This window comes from Mirounga angustirostris, unplaced genomic scaffold (genome assembly GCF_029215605.1).
Source record: "Mirounga angustirostris isolate CCGP_5_RB_7025 unplaced genomic scaffold, mMirAng1.0.hap1 SCAF_6, whole genome shotgun sequence".
Taxonomy (NCBI): domain Eukaryota; kingdom Metazoa; phylum Chordata; class Mammalia; order Carnivora; family Phocidae; genus Mirounga; species Mirounga angustirostris.
The window spans coordinates 15907284-15923567 of NW_026991714.1; the positions used below are offsets into that span (position 1 = coordinate 15907284).

Genomic DNA, 16284 nt, shown 5'->3' on the forward strand with positions numbered 1-16284 from the left:
CATTTTCTCTTTCAACACCTCATAGATATATATAAAGGACATTTATTTCCAATTAGCCAAGACGTGAAAAATACATTTTCCAGGTTCGTGCCTTGACTAGCCATGTTGAAACCTAGGTCAAGATTATGTCTATATTTGAAATGTAGCAGAAGCACAGTTTTGTTCCCTGACCCCCTAGGAATCCTGTCCTTCTAAGCAGAGAAGTTACTGGAAACAGACCAGTAGGTACAGAGGAAGACATTCAGTAAAGCGCAATCTCAGATGAATTGAAGGGAAGACCATTTCTAAATTACTGCTAGGAATGAAAAATATCTTCATAAGAATACAACTTGATCATATCCAAGTATTCATAAAAAAACCAAACTAGATTAGAATATTGTTATAAAGAGATTTACTTAAATGAATGTAACATTTATTTGTAATTAGAATAGAAACTTTATTTAAAAAGGTGGGTTCAGAGTATTTGAGGCACATAAAATAGTGTCATAGATGTGGAGTTTTTTTTTCCATTTTGTTCCATTTCATTTTGATTTGCTGAGATGTCTATCATTAATTCAGCACTTTCTATGTCGCAGGAATGTACTAAAATATTTTACATGCATTTTCTAATTTGATCCTTAACAGCTCTTTATGAGGTGGCTATTAGTATCATCATTTTACAGATGAAGAGACCAGCATTCATAGAGGTTAAGTAATTTACAACAAATAAGGGCAGAGAAGGGATTTGATCTGCCTGACTCCATTCTGTGGTTTACCTAGTTCAACAAAAATGATAGAATATTTTTAAAATGTGTGGTTGCTAAACTTTTCTGTAAGATCTATCCCAGAAACAGAGAAGACAGAATGAACATGCAATCAATCCCAGGAGGTCTAGAAACCGCCCAAAGCAATCACCATAAGCTTGCAATTTCTTTAAGGTCTTGCTTTTTAGCTTAAAAACTCATACAAATTTGGGGCACCTGGGTGGCTCAGTTGTTAAACGTCTGCCTTCAGCTCAGGTCATGATCCTGGGGTCCTGAGATCGAGCCCTGCATCGGGCTCCCTGCTCAGCAGGGAGCCTGCTTCTCCCTCTCCCACTCCCCCTGCTTGTGTTCCCTCTCTCACTGTGTCTCTCTCTCTCTGTGTCAAATAAATGAAATCTTTAAAAAAAAAAAAACTCATACAAATTTGCCATTGTATTCCAATGTGTTTGTCTTCATCCAAAAAATAATGTATTTCATAATTTATCATTAGGGGAATTTTTTTTACTAATCTCCTTGGATAAAGAGTGATATGCTGCTATATTTTGATATTAGGTCACTCTGGAGAAAGCTGACCCCAATAACAAGGTCAATGTCCAGGCAATTCTTTCTGTCTTCATTTTGTTATAAATATGTGGGTACAAACAGCAAACTACCCCCCCCCCCGCTTTATAGACTATGTCAGGGTAACAATAAGGAAAAATGCCCAAAATGGGAGGTGAATACTGTGACATTCCAAGACACTGTGGATGGAAATTTCCATAAGCATATCGTCCTGATGACAGATCAAACTACAAACTGAGAAAGTCCCTGATCCACTCTTTATTCTCTTTTACTACCTCAAACAACAATCTCTAAAGAACATTTTTAGTGGGGAAATAAAAGCCTGATTATACTGGTCTTTATTTTACCTCTAATATAGTACATAGGTTTTCCTCACTCATTAATGTACTAAGAGTTTCAAATGGTCCCTATAATCAACGCTCTTCATCTAACTCTCAAACTTAATTTTAACTATAGCAGTCTTGTTGGGAGCAGTAAAAACATTCCCAGTTTTGTCTTACAGCTGAGAATTAGGCCTCAAAGAATATCTTCTAAATAAGCCCAGTATGTGTATTCACTATACCATTAAAGAGAAAAATAAATTTATTTACATTTTCTAGGCATTAATCTTTGTCACGATATCTTTTTTTCTTCATGGAAAAAAAATAACATAGAAATGTCTATTACCTGAGATTCAGCAGAAATGTGGGCCCAGTCAAATTTTCATCCTGTGTCTACAGAAGATTACCCATGATGAATTCATTTTAAAGCAATACTGAGCAACTCAAATTAAGTGGTGTTTTGATTGCATCATGAATAGGACTTGTACTTGTTCAACACACTGATTATGTCAGCATAAACTTCTGCTGTCATTTAGTTAGTTCTGAGGTGACTATAGAGTTAAAACAACTGACTAGTCAAACTTCGGATCACTCGGTACCCATCTAGTTTCCTAGTCTGAGGCTTTTTAGGAAGAAAAATCCATACCAAATTTTTGTGAACAAGGAAAAGTGGGATTCTGCTGGTTTGCTCAGGCAAGGAAGCCTTGCATTTCCCAAATTTTACAGGTCAAACTGGCATTCTAGGAAGAGGTACCATGTTTATCCTTGTCTTTGAAAATCCTTCAACAGAAGTCCACAAGCGTGTAGGATATGTGTATTTCAGTTTCAGAAATCTGCCTTTAGAACTTCAAATATTCACCTATAATTTAGTTCCGTCAGTGGGAATTCTAATTTTTCCATCACCTTTTTTCCCCCCTAATCAGTCTCCAATACCTGTTCTGCCTGGCTACCCATGTTGTCTCAAAATTATCCTCTCATTTTCCCCCGGTTGTCCTAATCCGAGTCTCCATTACCAAGAGAGAGCATAAATACAGAGTTAAGCTTTGGTATCAGATGGACCTGAGTTCAAGTTTGACTACCCCAAGTAATCAATGTGCAATCTGGAACAAATTGCTTAGTTTTCTCATCTTAAAAAAACGTACTAACATTTGCTTTACAATATTGTTCTGAGATTTCATTCATTCATTCAAACCAACGTTTATTGAGCTGCAAATATGTGCTAAACTCTAGGCACTGGAACTACAGTGGGGAGAACAGAGCCCCCTGACTTTATGGAGTACACTGTCTTGCATGCAACTGGAATGCATAAGGGTTTACTGTAAGGCCTCTGGCATAGGAAAATGGAAAGGAAACCCAAGAAGAACAGGTTTGGGAGTGGAAAATGTAGTGACTATGCTCTGGACCTGTTGAGATTGAGGTTTCTGTGAAGTAGGCTGCTGAAAATAGAATCTGGAATGCAAGAGAGATAAAAAGCCGGAGATAGGAATTTAGGAATCAGTGATAGAATAGTAGTAATTTAAGCCATTAGGACAAATACAACAGATAATTTAACTAGGATGATCTAATTTAAAATAAAAATTCTTAGTCTGGGTTCAGCATAATTGCATCTTTCTAAAGGAAACAATTGATCAGTCCCTCTGACTATGATCCATATATCCTTCGTTGAGTCCTTATTTTCATCTATCCTACACAAAATCCCAAGCATCTCTGCTTTGTCCTGGCTCTTCCGCCTCTTATACAACTGGGGCTATATCTACAAAAAGCAAACCTTCATTTCATTTTTTTAGACCTCATTTCTAAAGGGTTATTGAGTCCTGTGCTATAGATTTCATTGCTTCTATAGCAAAGATAACCTTATTTAAGTACTACAAAGGTAAGTAATTAAACCCACAAATGTTATAAGCTATCAGATCAATGAGAAAGTCTCATGAGAAATTCCATTATATTCTTCATTCAAGGCTCATATACTCTCCTTGAAAAAAAAATGTACATGTTGTTCATGACCAAATAAAATTTACAGGCATTTAATTATATGAACAGATTGTGAAGAGGCTAAACTGACAAGACCTTCTTTCTTCCAGAAGCTTTGTGAAAAATGACAGTTTTGAACCCAAATTTCATATGTATTTAGGTCCATAAGTCTCCCTGACAGAGTGGACTGTCCTAACTCGTTAATTAATGCACTGGGAATTCTCTAGGTAGACTATGATTTGGATACTTTATGGGCTCTTATGTCAAGGATCTGTGTCAGACTGGATGCATACACAATGTCTATAGAAAAATTATTACCACAAGCAAAACTGGTGGGGTTTTTTATGTACTTTAAGAGGAAGTAAGCCTAGCAAAAATATATGACACCATTTCTAATTGCCTTATATTTTTTAAGAAGTGAAACGTGCCTTCGTTTTTATTTGCCCATAGAGTATGCCTTTGAATAGAACTATTATATGTACTTCATTTGTTTTTGAAAATGGGTGATACACATTTTTTTACTTTTGGAATATACATTCATACAGTTATTAATTGCTATATTCAGCAATAATATACCTTTAAGCTATAAAATGTTAAAGATTCATTGTTTTTAAAAGACAAACATTTATTGACCATTCTGTATAGCATACATATGTTTTTTCTCTCTCTCTCTTTAAAGGGATCCTCATCCCCAAAATGCCTGTGGAGTACAATGTCTTACTCAATGCTGGAAGTGTAGCACCTCTGACCTCCTCTGTTGGTCATCATCAATGCATCCTTCTGGAAAATTTGGCTCCATTCACACAATACGAGATAAGGATACAAGCATGTCAAAATGGTGAAAGTCTTTCAGACACTTGTCCTGGGCTTTTATTTAAAAAAAAAAAAAAAGTATTTTTATGAAAAAATTCATTAAAAAGGAATAGATTCTCAATTCAAATACAAAGACTAACATTTCATTTCTTATTTGTACTGGACTGTTTACCCAGAAAAATCAGAGCCTGGCATTGAGTGAAGCATTATGCATTTCTGCACATTAAATCATGAATATTTAAATATATTAAAATGGTGGTTTTGCAAAGTCTTGTTTTATAAGGCCCTTTAAAAGAAAAACGCCTAGATCATATAAAGGAATCATTGGTAATATAAAACAAAATAGGTATTATGAAAATTTCAAAAAGAAAAGGTACTCACTTTGGTTTATTTAAGTTTTATTTGGGGGTGAGGGGAGACATTATTTAGAAGTTGAGTTACACTTATGTATTTTACTGTGCTTCCCTGAACTCTATCTCATATATGCAGACTGTCATCCTGAGTTTCATGACTTAGGCTAGTGATCTATGAAATCATCATCCATCTCTATGGTCTTAAGGAAGAGTTTCCCTCAGTCCCTTCATCCCTCCAAATGTTACATCATATATTAATAAGAGAAGAAAAAATGTAACTCATATTGGTGTATAAAACATGTTGTTCCACTTTAAATTAAAGAAATGTCCCAATCTTATACTTGAGTGGTGGGAACTCCTATCTTATTTGTGCTTAGGAACTTCTGTTTCCAAATGAGTATCAGTTCCCATGGCGTTGATTAGGATGAGGGATCTGTGATTTTGCTTTGCCTCATCTCCAAAATTGTGAGTCAGTTTGCCCCCTTCTCTCTACAAACGAAACCAAGGCATTTTGTTTTAAAGGATACTGTTTTTTCTGATTCGATCCTCAGCTAATCAACATAGAAATGGTTTTGAACTAGAGTTTTCTTTATTTAATGCAAAATCAACTTCTACATCTCTATGTCTCTAAAACTATGGAGATACAATATTCTTCAAATTAATTGATTCCTGCATGTTGGGAGATGGTCATTATTTTAAAATATTGGCAAAAATAAGATATTATTAAGACTATACAAGATTTGCAGGTCATACACACTTATAATATTCAAGTACATTATCACTTTCTGGCAGAATAACTGTAATAAACTAGAGAAATCATAATTCAGACAAGCATAAGCATTCTTATCTATGCCTCTATAAATTTGTGGTTACTTAATGGATTTTTCAAAACTGATTCTCTATTTAAATATACATAATATAAATATAATATAAAATATGTGTACATATAAATACATTCAAATTATATAGAGATTATATTATACAGTACTATTCTAAAGTATGTGTACAAGGGTCATATATAAAAGTTCAGCTAAAATGATTTCCATGACCTCCTTATCCTTCTAAATGCATATGTAGTTCTTTTCCCTGCTTGACAAATTACTAAAGGACTCAATTTTTTTTTTCAAGGAAGTTGTGGAGTTAGCAGTAGGACGTTTGTCAAAACATTGGAAGCAGCCCCAATGGATCTACATTCCCCGGTTCTTAAGGCACTGGGGTCAGCTTGCATAGAGGTTAAATGGATGCCACCTGAAAAGCCAAATGGAGTTATCATCAACTACTTTCTTCACAGGTAACATTGACTATTACTGTTATTTTAAATTATTTAAAAATGTGTACTATTCCAGGACTGTAAAATCAAATACATTTTCTTTTTCTGTAAGCGAATAAATGGGAATTGGTGCTTTTCAGAGCACTTCCGAGGGTCTGAGATTGGTACTGGAAGCTTTTACACATGATCCGGGGGGGAAAAAATCACAGCTACCATGTAACAGTTTTGTCTGAGCCCTACTTGAAAGACAAGACCTCATAGTGCACATCAGCCTTACCTCTGATTGAGTCATAGAGCAGTCCTCTGGAGGCTCACCGACCAAGAGAACATAGTCATTCCAGAGGAGGAACCAGGTGTGCAATGAGAATTCTAATATTTCCCATCACCTATTATGTGGAGCTTGGAAAAGCTTTTCATCCTCAAAAAACAGGGTGCTTTCCATCTGCAGAAAGAATGGCTCAACTCTGTAATTCCTCTTCTGTTGGAAGGAACTCCCACTCAGCTGGCTAGATGGTTCTGGGCATGAAGTAGATGGTAATGCAGCTTCTTTTCACCATGATGTGCAGAATTTGTTAAGTATATCCCCCTAAAATGAAGAAAAGAAGGAAAGAGAGAATAGAGGGAAAGAGAAGAGAGGAGGAAGAGACAGGGGGATCATGGGCACTTTGGGTTGAAGGGTATTGCACTCATGGATCCAGTCTTCACCTGATCCACACAGACATAGTTTTAATTTAACATTTTCTCTACATAAATAATGAATAATGAGGAGGAGAAGCAGAGGGAGAGAGGGAGAAGAGAGAATGGGAAGGAGAGAAAGAGAGAGAAGGGGAAACAGAATTACAGAGGAACCTTGAGGGAGAAGGAGGAAGAGAGGAGAGAAGGCAAAAGTAAAACAGAAAGAGAGTCAAGGAGGCAAAGAACCTGTCCACTGAGAGTTTGCTCTCTGTTCTAGTCCCTTCGGACTGCTGTAACAAAAATGGCATAAACTGGGTGGCTTATAAACAACACACATTATTTCTCTGGAAGTTGGGAAAATACAAAATGAAGGTGCTGACAGATTCCATGTTTGGTGAGGGTCCACTTCCTGGTTCACAGACAGCTGTCATTTCATTGCGTCCTCACTATGGCGGAAGCAATAGAGAGCTCCATGGGTCTCCGTTAGAAGGGACACTCATCCCATCATGAGGGTTCCACACTCATATCCCAATCACCTCCCAAATGTCTCACCTCCTAATACCATCACCTTGGGCATTTGGAATTTGGTGTATGAACTGGGGGTGGAGGAGACACAGAACCTCCTGACCATAACTGTCTAAGTGAGAAAAGACGTTATGGAAGATAGCTACCAGCAAACATAAGGGATTTGCTGATTGAAAACCCCATTCCAAAAGCCACATATTTACATTAGGCAAACGGAGAACAATACATTCTTGCTCAGACTCTCACCCCTACTCCCACATGGTCTGTTAGTCTCTCCAGCGGCCTCACACCTTCCCCTGTTTGGTCCGATGCCTTGAATATGTTGGGAAACTTAGTTCAGGCTCCTCTTGCAACTTCAGGTATTGAAACCCTTTGATTCAGGTCAGTGATGAGTAAGGGTTTGTAGGAAAATTATGAAAGGAGAAAGTATTATTGCATTTCTGGTTATGTAAATTGCATGGCCAAAAAAGAGCAAGCCAAATTTCTTCTCAGCAACCATTAATTTGAAGAATAATATTTCTGATTCAAATACACACGAACACGTAAAAATGGCTAATGCGAATTTACATTTTACGCTAAGCACATTAGTGCAGGCTCTAAAATGCCCATCCTCTTGGAATAGTTTTCTTTCATCTACTTAATGCTAATTGTATGAGAAAAGCACATCAAATTCCTATTCTGAATAAAGGGAAATAAAGTATCTGTTATAGAGCAGGACGTGGCTTCAGTCTGTTGGTTTTGTAAATAAAGCTCATGATTACAGTGACTATTCCATGGCAGCTATAGAGAGGGAAAACAGGAAATATAATGCAGAAAGCCCGCTTCAATGAAAAATACTGTAAATTGAATTTGACAGCGTTTGATGGCATTTGATTATTCTAGTCACAGCCAAACAATGATATAAAGAGTAATATGAAACAGAATGTGTTACCGCCTAGCAGACTCAAAAGCAATAAACCTTCCTCCAATGTGACACAATCACTTCACAATCATAATTGTAGCCTGTTTGATACCTCTGAGTACAGCAGAAGGGCACTGACTGACATAGATACATTTTGTTTTTTATTTAAAGTGAAATGAAAATGGCGCACTGGGGCTCCAGATACAATCGTTATATTCACCTACATAGGCATGAATCACTTGGCGGTTATTTCAGCTGAAGTTTAAATGTGCTTAGACAACAACAATATCAAATTTTTCTTAGATAGCAGCAAAAAAAAAAATCAGAAATTTGTAAGGACAGAAATAGAATGTAGACACATAGTTCTTTTTCATTCCGGGACTACATAGAGCCCCTTATATAGTTATGGCCACAAGCCTGCAGTATTTCTGGGGAGGTTATGGCATGTAATTCCTGCTTCATCATTTGCCTCCTCTTTCTTGTATCGCCACCAAAGGAAATACACTTAGCTCAAACCAAAGATGGGGTTTGGCCTAGGCAGGTATTTTCATTAAATTGCAGGAAGCCAATTTGCCAATCCCATTTTGAAAATACCTGTCACTCTGCTCTCTCTAACCCCCTAAATCACTTCCCCTCAGTAATTTCCTTCCATTGTTTAAAGACTGCCTCTAGATATCATCCTACAGAAAGGCGTCTGCATTGATAAAGGGGTGTTGATGACTTTACAAACAGAATAATCTAGGAAGGATATGATTATTAATGCAATACTTCTGTTCCATTTACCTGTTACTTCGTTATTTGATTTAGGCTACTTTGTTCCCTAAGGTGAGGAGTTACAAAACACATTTCTGACAATAGGGACAACATTTGAGGTTCGTGTTGTGCAACCTGTTTAGTGATAGAGTATAGATAAAGCCATCTTCAGCTTTTGTTTTCTCCTCATAGTACATTTGCATATTGTAGTAACGATTTTTCAGTATTCCCCTCTATCTTATATCTATAATGTTGTAAGTGGCAAAATCCCTCCACAAAATCTGACTTCCATCTACAAAATCCACCAAATATTTTTTTCTTAGGACTTTACAAAATACTTGATGAAATGATCTCCCACCATTTTAATAGAGACAAAATTGCATGAAGTTTATTCTCATAAACTGTCTATTTTAATAAATACAAAGATTGATGGATGTGCAATAAGAAAAAATATATACAAATACCTTCTAACACTGTAAAACTAGAAATGAATAATGAACTCTTTTTGAGTATTTAAATGGTAAGATTTTGAAGGATAAAATTGGAGATAGTTTGGATGGATGGTTGATATGGAAGAATATTCCAAGCAGGGCACTGCAAGTCATAATTTTCTAAAATGGAAAATTAAGCTGATTGAGTAAACTAAGAAGGCATTGACTCAAAAGTGAAGAAATTTTTATACAATCAATTCATGTTGTATGGAAATATAGATATGGAGATGGAGATAGGTAGATGAATGATAGATGATAGATATATCAATAGATAGATAGAAATGTTCATATCTACTGTGAAATCTGAGTCCTATTACCAAGGACCTTTACTATAGTAGGAGATATATGTCAAACTAAGCAAACAAACAAAAAAAGAGAAATATAATGTGAAAAATATAAATATTTACCAGAAAGTTTACAGGAGAGAAGGATTCTTTTTGTCTGGAATATGTATGGAAGACTTCATTCATTCATGGATGAAATTAATGTCATTGGGACTTGGCCTTACAATATAAAAATTTAGTGACCATTATTAGAAATACTTTTGTTGGAAAAAAGTTTTAACAGGACAGAATATTACAAAGGCTACTTATCCTTTCTTTATGACTTGCCCAAGGTGCATAAAATTTCCATCAATGAAAGTAACTACTATTAATTTTAATATCCGTAATATTTCTGCTTTCTTTTTATAGTTTCCCTTACATAAAAAGAATCATATTGTTTATGGTGTTCTTCAATTTTCTTTGGGCATTTGGATGCACATGCACACACATACACACACACACACACCTCACTTCTTTTTTTTTTAATTTTTTTTATTATGTTATGTTAATCACCATACATTACATCATTAGTTTTTGATGTACTGTTCCATGATTCATTGTTTGCGTATAACACCCAGTGCTCCATGCAGAACATGCACTCTTTAATACCCATCACCAGATTAACCCATCCTCCTTACCCCCCTCCCCTCTAGAACCCTCAGTTTGTTTTTCAGAGTCCATAGTCTCTCATGGTTCCTCTCCCCCTCCGATTTCCCCGCCTTCATTCTTCCCCTCCTGCTATCTTCTTCTTCTTTTTTTTTTTTTTAACATATAATGTATTATTTGCTTCAGAGGTACAGATCTGTGATTCAACAGTCTTGCACAATTCACAGCACTTACCAGAGCACATACCCTCCCCAATGTCTATCACCCAGCCGCCCCATCCCTCCCACCCCCCACCACTCCAAAAACCCTCAGTTTGTTTCCTGAGATTAAGAATTCCTCATATCAGTGAGGTCATATGATACATGTCTTTCTCTGATTGACTTATTTCGCTCAGCATAATACCCTCCAGTTCCATCCATGTCATTGCAAATGGCAAGATTTCATTCTTTTTGATGGCTGCATAATATTCCATTGTATATATATACCACATCTTCTTTATCCATTCTTCTGTTGATGGACATCTTGGCTCTTTCCACAGTTTGGCTATTGTGGACATTGCTGCTATAAACATTGGGGTGCACATACCCCTTCAGATCCCTACATTTGTATCTTTGGGGTAAATACCCAGTAGTGCAATTGCTGGATCATATGGTAGCTCTATTTTCAACACACCTCACTTCTTTTAATGACTCAACTATATTTTATTATATGGATGTGTGTCAATATTATTTAACCAGTCCCCTACTGATGGCAAAAGAAGTGATTTCCAAGTTTTCATTACAACAGCAACTCAAAAAAACACCTTTACAATGAGCAGGTGAAGGATTATTCTTAATACTAGAAGTGCAGGGTCAAATTTTATACATTTTAAATTCCTATGGTTTGTAAGAATTTTAATTCTGGAAACTCCTGTCAATAGGGGGTCTTATCAATTTTTCAAATCTTTGCTAGTTCAATATCTTAAATGGCATATTATTGTTGTTTTAATTAAAATTTTGGTCAATATAAGTGAAGTCGTTCATTTATTTTAAATATTTACTTGCTACGTGTATGTGTATATAAATATTATATATCCTTAGATTATTTTCTTTTGTACTATTTGTCATTCACTTGTCTATGCTCTTTATATAGTAAGGAAATTTTCCCTTTAATGATCATATAAAAATAACACATCAATTATTTCTTCCAGCAATTTTATGGGTTCTACTCCTTATATCTAAATATAGACTTGATTTTGTTTTAAAGAATGAGACAAGAAATCTATGCATTTATTTTTTTAAAAAAATAGTTTGTCAACATTATTTTATAATTCACTGATTTGAGATGCCACCTATACAAAATCCCCATGTATCATCTAATCCATTTCAGGATTTTGTATTCTGTTTCATTTATAGTGGACAGGATTTTAATAAGCAGAGCCTGATGGCAAAGATATCTCTGGTGAATAAAATTAATAGAATGAACCAAATTCCCAACGCTGAAGGCATAGTGTTCAAGTAATAGTCAGGCTTGGCTGGAGTCTTTGTTATTTATAAGGAGAATTTTGACAATAAGCTTGATGGTAGATTTTAGAAGACTTGAAATACCAGGCTAAGGAGTTTAGATTTTTTATTTAGAGGTGATGTAAGCCATTGCAAGTTTGGGGTAAAATAGAAAAGCAATGTGATAAAGTGGACAGAGTTTGGCATTTGTAGACAGAAGATATGGCTTCCAGGTGCTGGGTCCAACACTTACTAGTTACGTGACCTTGGGGAAGTCATTATATTCCCCAAGCTTCATTTTTATGTAAAGTTAGGCTAATAAAGAATAACCTCCTAGAATTTTGTAAGAATTAAATGAAATAATGTATGTGAAAGTCCTGTGTTAAACATCAAGCATGATAAAAGTAGGAAGTCATCTAGATGTGCAGTAAAGATGTACCATGCTTTAGAAAGACAAATCTGGCAGTTAAAAATATTTAAGGACAAGGAAAAAGATTCCTGATAATAAATGAAGCAGATTGCACAACAGTGTGCCTAGGATGATTCTGTTTTTCTTTAAATATATAGAATATTTCTTTACATTTATATGTGCATAAAAATGTCTGGAAACAACAAAAAAATCCTTAGCAATGCTTATCTCCCGGAGATAAGTTAAGTACAATCCTTTTATTTATTTATTTTTAAGATTTTTATTTATTTATTTGCGAGAGAGAGAGAAAGCATGAGAAGGGGGAGGGACAGAAGGAGAAGCAGGCTACCAGCTGAGTGGGGAACCCAATGCAGGACTCAATCCCAGGACTCTGGGATCATGACCTGAGCCAAAGGCAGACGTTTAGCCGATTGAGTCACCCAGGCGCCCCAAGCACAATCCTTTTAAATACAGATCCTCCTCAGCTTACTATGGGGTTACATCCCAATAAACCCATTGTAAGTTGAAAATACTCTAAGTCAAAAATGTATTTAATACACCTAACATAACAGGGGTGCCTGGGTGGCTCAGTTGGTTGAGCATTGGACTTTTGATTTTGGCTCAGCTCATGATCCCAAGGTCATGGGATCAAGCCCCATGTCAGGTTCCATGCTCAACACGGAGTCCGCTTTTCCCTCTCCCTCTGCTCCTCCCCCACTTGCGCTCTCACTCTCTCAAATAAATAAATAAAATCTTAAAAAAAAATACCCTTAACATACGAAACATCATGGCTTACCCTGGCCTATTTTAGATGTGTTCAGAACACTTACATTACCCTACAGTTGGGGAAAATCATCTAACATAAATAATATTTTGTGTTATTTTTGTATTTTATAATGTATTTTATAATATATTTTATAAATTTTATAATATTTTAATCTTATTTTAGAATAAAGTGTTGAACCTCTCATGTAATTTGTAAATGAGATCTCATGTAATCCCATGTAATCTCATGTAATTCTCACATAATTGTAAAGTATAAACAGAATGGTTGTGTGGTTACAGAAGGGTTGGTTGTCAGTTGTTTACCCTGTCATTGTGCGGCACAGCCACTCACTAGCACTGCCCCAGAATTCTGAAAGAGTATCATACAGCATACTGTTGTCCTGGGAAAAGATCAAAATTCAGAATTTGAAGTGCAGTGTCTACTGAATCACATCGTCATAAAGTCAAAAAATTATAAGTCAAGCCATCTTAAGTTGGGGACCGTCTGTACTTGTGTTTTTGCTCATCCATATTTTCTATTTACTTTTCACAACAAATATATCATGGTGTGATAAAGACAAAATAGTAAATTCAGTTAGTCCAGATGCAAATCAATCCTCACCCTGTTCATGATTTTCCTATTTCTCTCTTTCTGTTAACATCATCATCACTCTCTGTAGCAAGTTCTGCTTGGGAAGGAGAAACCACAACAGTCATCTTAACTGAGTTTAACATACATAATTGTTAACTAGTTGTAAATTTGATAACTAGGTAACTGGAAGGATAAAAAGTGAACTCTAAGATATCATGCAGGTGACAACTGCCGGAAACAGCTACTACCCTTGGGACTGAGGCAGCTAGACTTCTTAAAACTCAGTAACTAGAGGGGAGCACCCCCCCGACCCCCCCGCCCCATGCTGGGACCCAGACATCTGAGGAGGAGTCAGCTTCCAGTTGATGCAGCTGTCTGGGAAGAAGGCACGAGATAAAGATGGCTTTTCCAAGCCATCTTGGAAATTTTATACTCAAATTTTATACTCAAACTTCTCATGAGGAGGAAAGATTTGTTATTTTCAGGGTAAAAAAATCCTGGCTGGAGAAATGCTCACATAATCAGCAAGCAAACAGGACACAAAGTAAGGAGCCCGTTCCTTTGTCCTTTCAGCCTTCTGCTCTCCCTCTGGCGCCCCCTATTGGCAGAGTTCAACAAAGACTCAGCCGGTAAAGCAGAAATGCCATTGCAGAGTCCCAGCTCCACCATAATAAAGCCAAAATATTGAAGGAAAGGGTTATAATGGGCACATTTTTCTAGTTAACCAGGTTTCAGAGAATTTTGGTCTCTTCTTGTCAACCAGTCTGTCATCCAGTCATTGCTTACAAAATACTTACTGTTTATTATAATGTGCCATGCTTCCCTAGGGGCTGAGAATATATAGAGAAGTAAGAGAGAGTCTTCGCCTTCAAGGAGCTTGTAGTATGGTATAGGAGATAGAAAAGAAAGAAATATATTACAATATAGTATGACAAGTGAATCAATAGAAAAAAAGACTTAGCACGTAGGAGAACATGACAATTCTATTTGAGAGAGAAACAAGGAGAAGACTTCCTAGAAAAAGTGATTGTGGTGGAGCTTTAAAAGATGAATTGGAGTTAGCCTATAGAAGGGGGAGGACGAAGAAAGTATTTGGCGAGGCATTGCAGAACAGGATTGACATATCAGAGCCATGGAAGCATGAACTATCATAGAATAGAAGAAAACTGTAGGCAAGCATTTGATTATGACTGGAATAACAAATGGAATAAAAATCTGAAACATGAAGCTGGAGTGATAAACTTAGGCCAGTTGCATGGCAAATCACTACCGTTCTAACTGGGATTAAGTCTTAACACTTTTGAATGATCTTTGACGTCTCCTCCCCCAACACCAGAGTATCTACTCACTCCACGAAGCTGGATGATTCAACCTTCCCATGGCATTTTGTAAACCACCCATGTTTCCATTTCCTCTACCATCAATTGTAGTTCAGGATCTATCTTTATTCTCGTGTGGTCTGTTGAGATGACCTCTTCACTGTGTGACTACCTGTTGTCATTCCCATTCAACGCAGCCTTTATACAACTGCTGGATTTGTCTTCCTAAAAGCAGCTTTGGTTGCCATTTTTGTGATAACTTCATTTGTATCATGTGTTATGTCTAACCCAGTGATTTTCATGTGCATAATTTGATTTAATTCTTACAGAAATGCTGGGACATTATACACTATAAGATTATTAACTGCAGTTTACAAAGTGAAATGGAAACTAGAGAGCACAGGTCAGTTTTGCCCAAGGTCATCTAATCAGGTGGTTGTAGGCCTAGACCTACAACCTAATGGCCTACAACCTAGCTCCTTGGACTACAGGTATCAGGTATTTTGGATTTTATATTTAAATTAGTATTCTTATTATTCCTCATAAGGTGAGGGTGGCAGTTTCATAATCTGAAATTGCTATGGGAAATGAACTGAGTTATAGGATTTTGTTTTGGTTGTTTCTGAAGACAAACGCCGAGAATTGTTGCAGGGAATAGAGGGATAAGGAGTATTTTGGGTTTTTTTTTTTAAGGTTATACTACAGTAAGAAAACGTAAGTATGAATCTTTTAAAATATATGGTTCATAGTTTTAATTCTCATTTTTGTTTTCTTCTTAGTGTAAAGAAACATTAAATTAACTCAAAGGGCATTCATTATTGAAGTATCTCCTAAATGAGCTTAAGCATAGAATAACCATTTGGCTATTCAGAGAGAACTGAAAATGTGATTTCCCTAAACAGACTGTTCAGGAGGAAACACTTCCAGTTAAATGAACAGTTGAACCCTAAATTAGTAATAACTGTGATCTACTTAACCTCTTCTGTTCAAAGTTTATTCAGACCTGAAGATATTCTATTTTTTAACACCACAGATGGAGCATTTACCTCAACATAATGTTAGTTTTTTGATTATTCAATAGGGGCAAGAAATACTTAACCAGGCTGCATCCTTTAATTGTTTTGGTGGATAAACTTGAAGCTAACATAATATTTAATCTCTCACATAGCACAGATTTTTAAAATTCATGCTTTCGGGCAATTTTTAAAAGAATGTCACAACCACAGCTACACCTCAATGTGGAAATTCATGAGAGTTTAAAAAAAATTAACTGAATTGTCATAAAAGGTTTGAAGCCAGACAAAACAGACAATTTTATTTCCCCATAGAAGTTTATGTTTGTTTGCTGTATTATGTTCCTTGCAAACACCTTTTAAAAACTCACTGAGAGGAGTCCTTGGCTGTGAGCCCTGT

The 16284-nt window shown here is 36.1% G+C and overlaps 1 protein-coding gene and 1 non-coding gene across 2 annotated transcripts in view; both read left to right on the forward strand.

Moving 5' to 3' along the window:
• The window catches only part of USH2A (usherin), a 701438-nt gene that overhangs the window by 595236 nt on the left and 89918 nt on the right, over positions 1-16284 (forward strand). The window contains exons 58-59 of the mRNA XM_045876094.2: positions 4275-4433; positions 5890-6052. Of these exons, the coding sequence (XP_045732050.2) occupies positions 4275-4433; positions 5890-6052 (322 nt within the window). The remainder of the gene's footprint in view (positions 1-4274; positions 4434-5889; positions 6053-16284) is intronic.
• TRNAK-UUU (transfer RNA lysine (anticodon UUU)) lies at positions 12772-12862 on the forward strand. Its single transcript is given in 2 exon segments — positions 12772-12808; positions 12827-12862. It is a non-coding gene; the product is annotated as a tRNA-Lys (tRNA).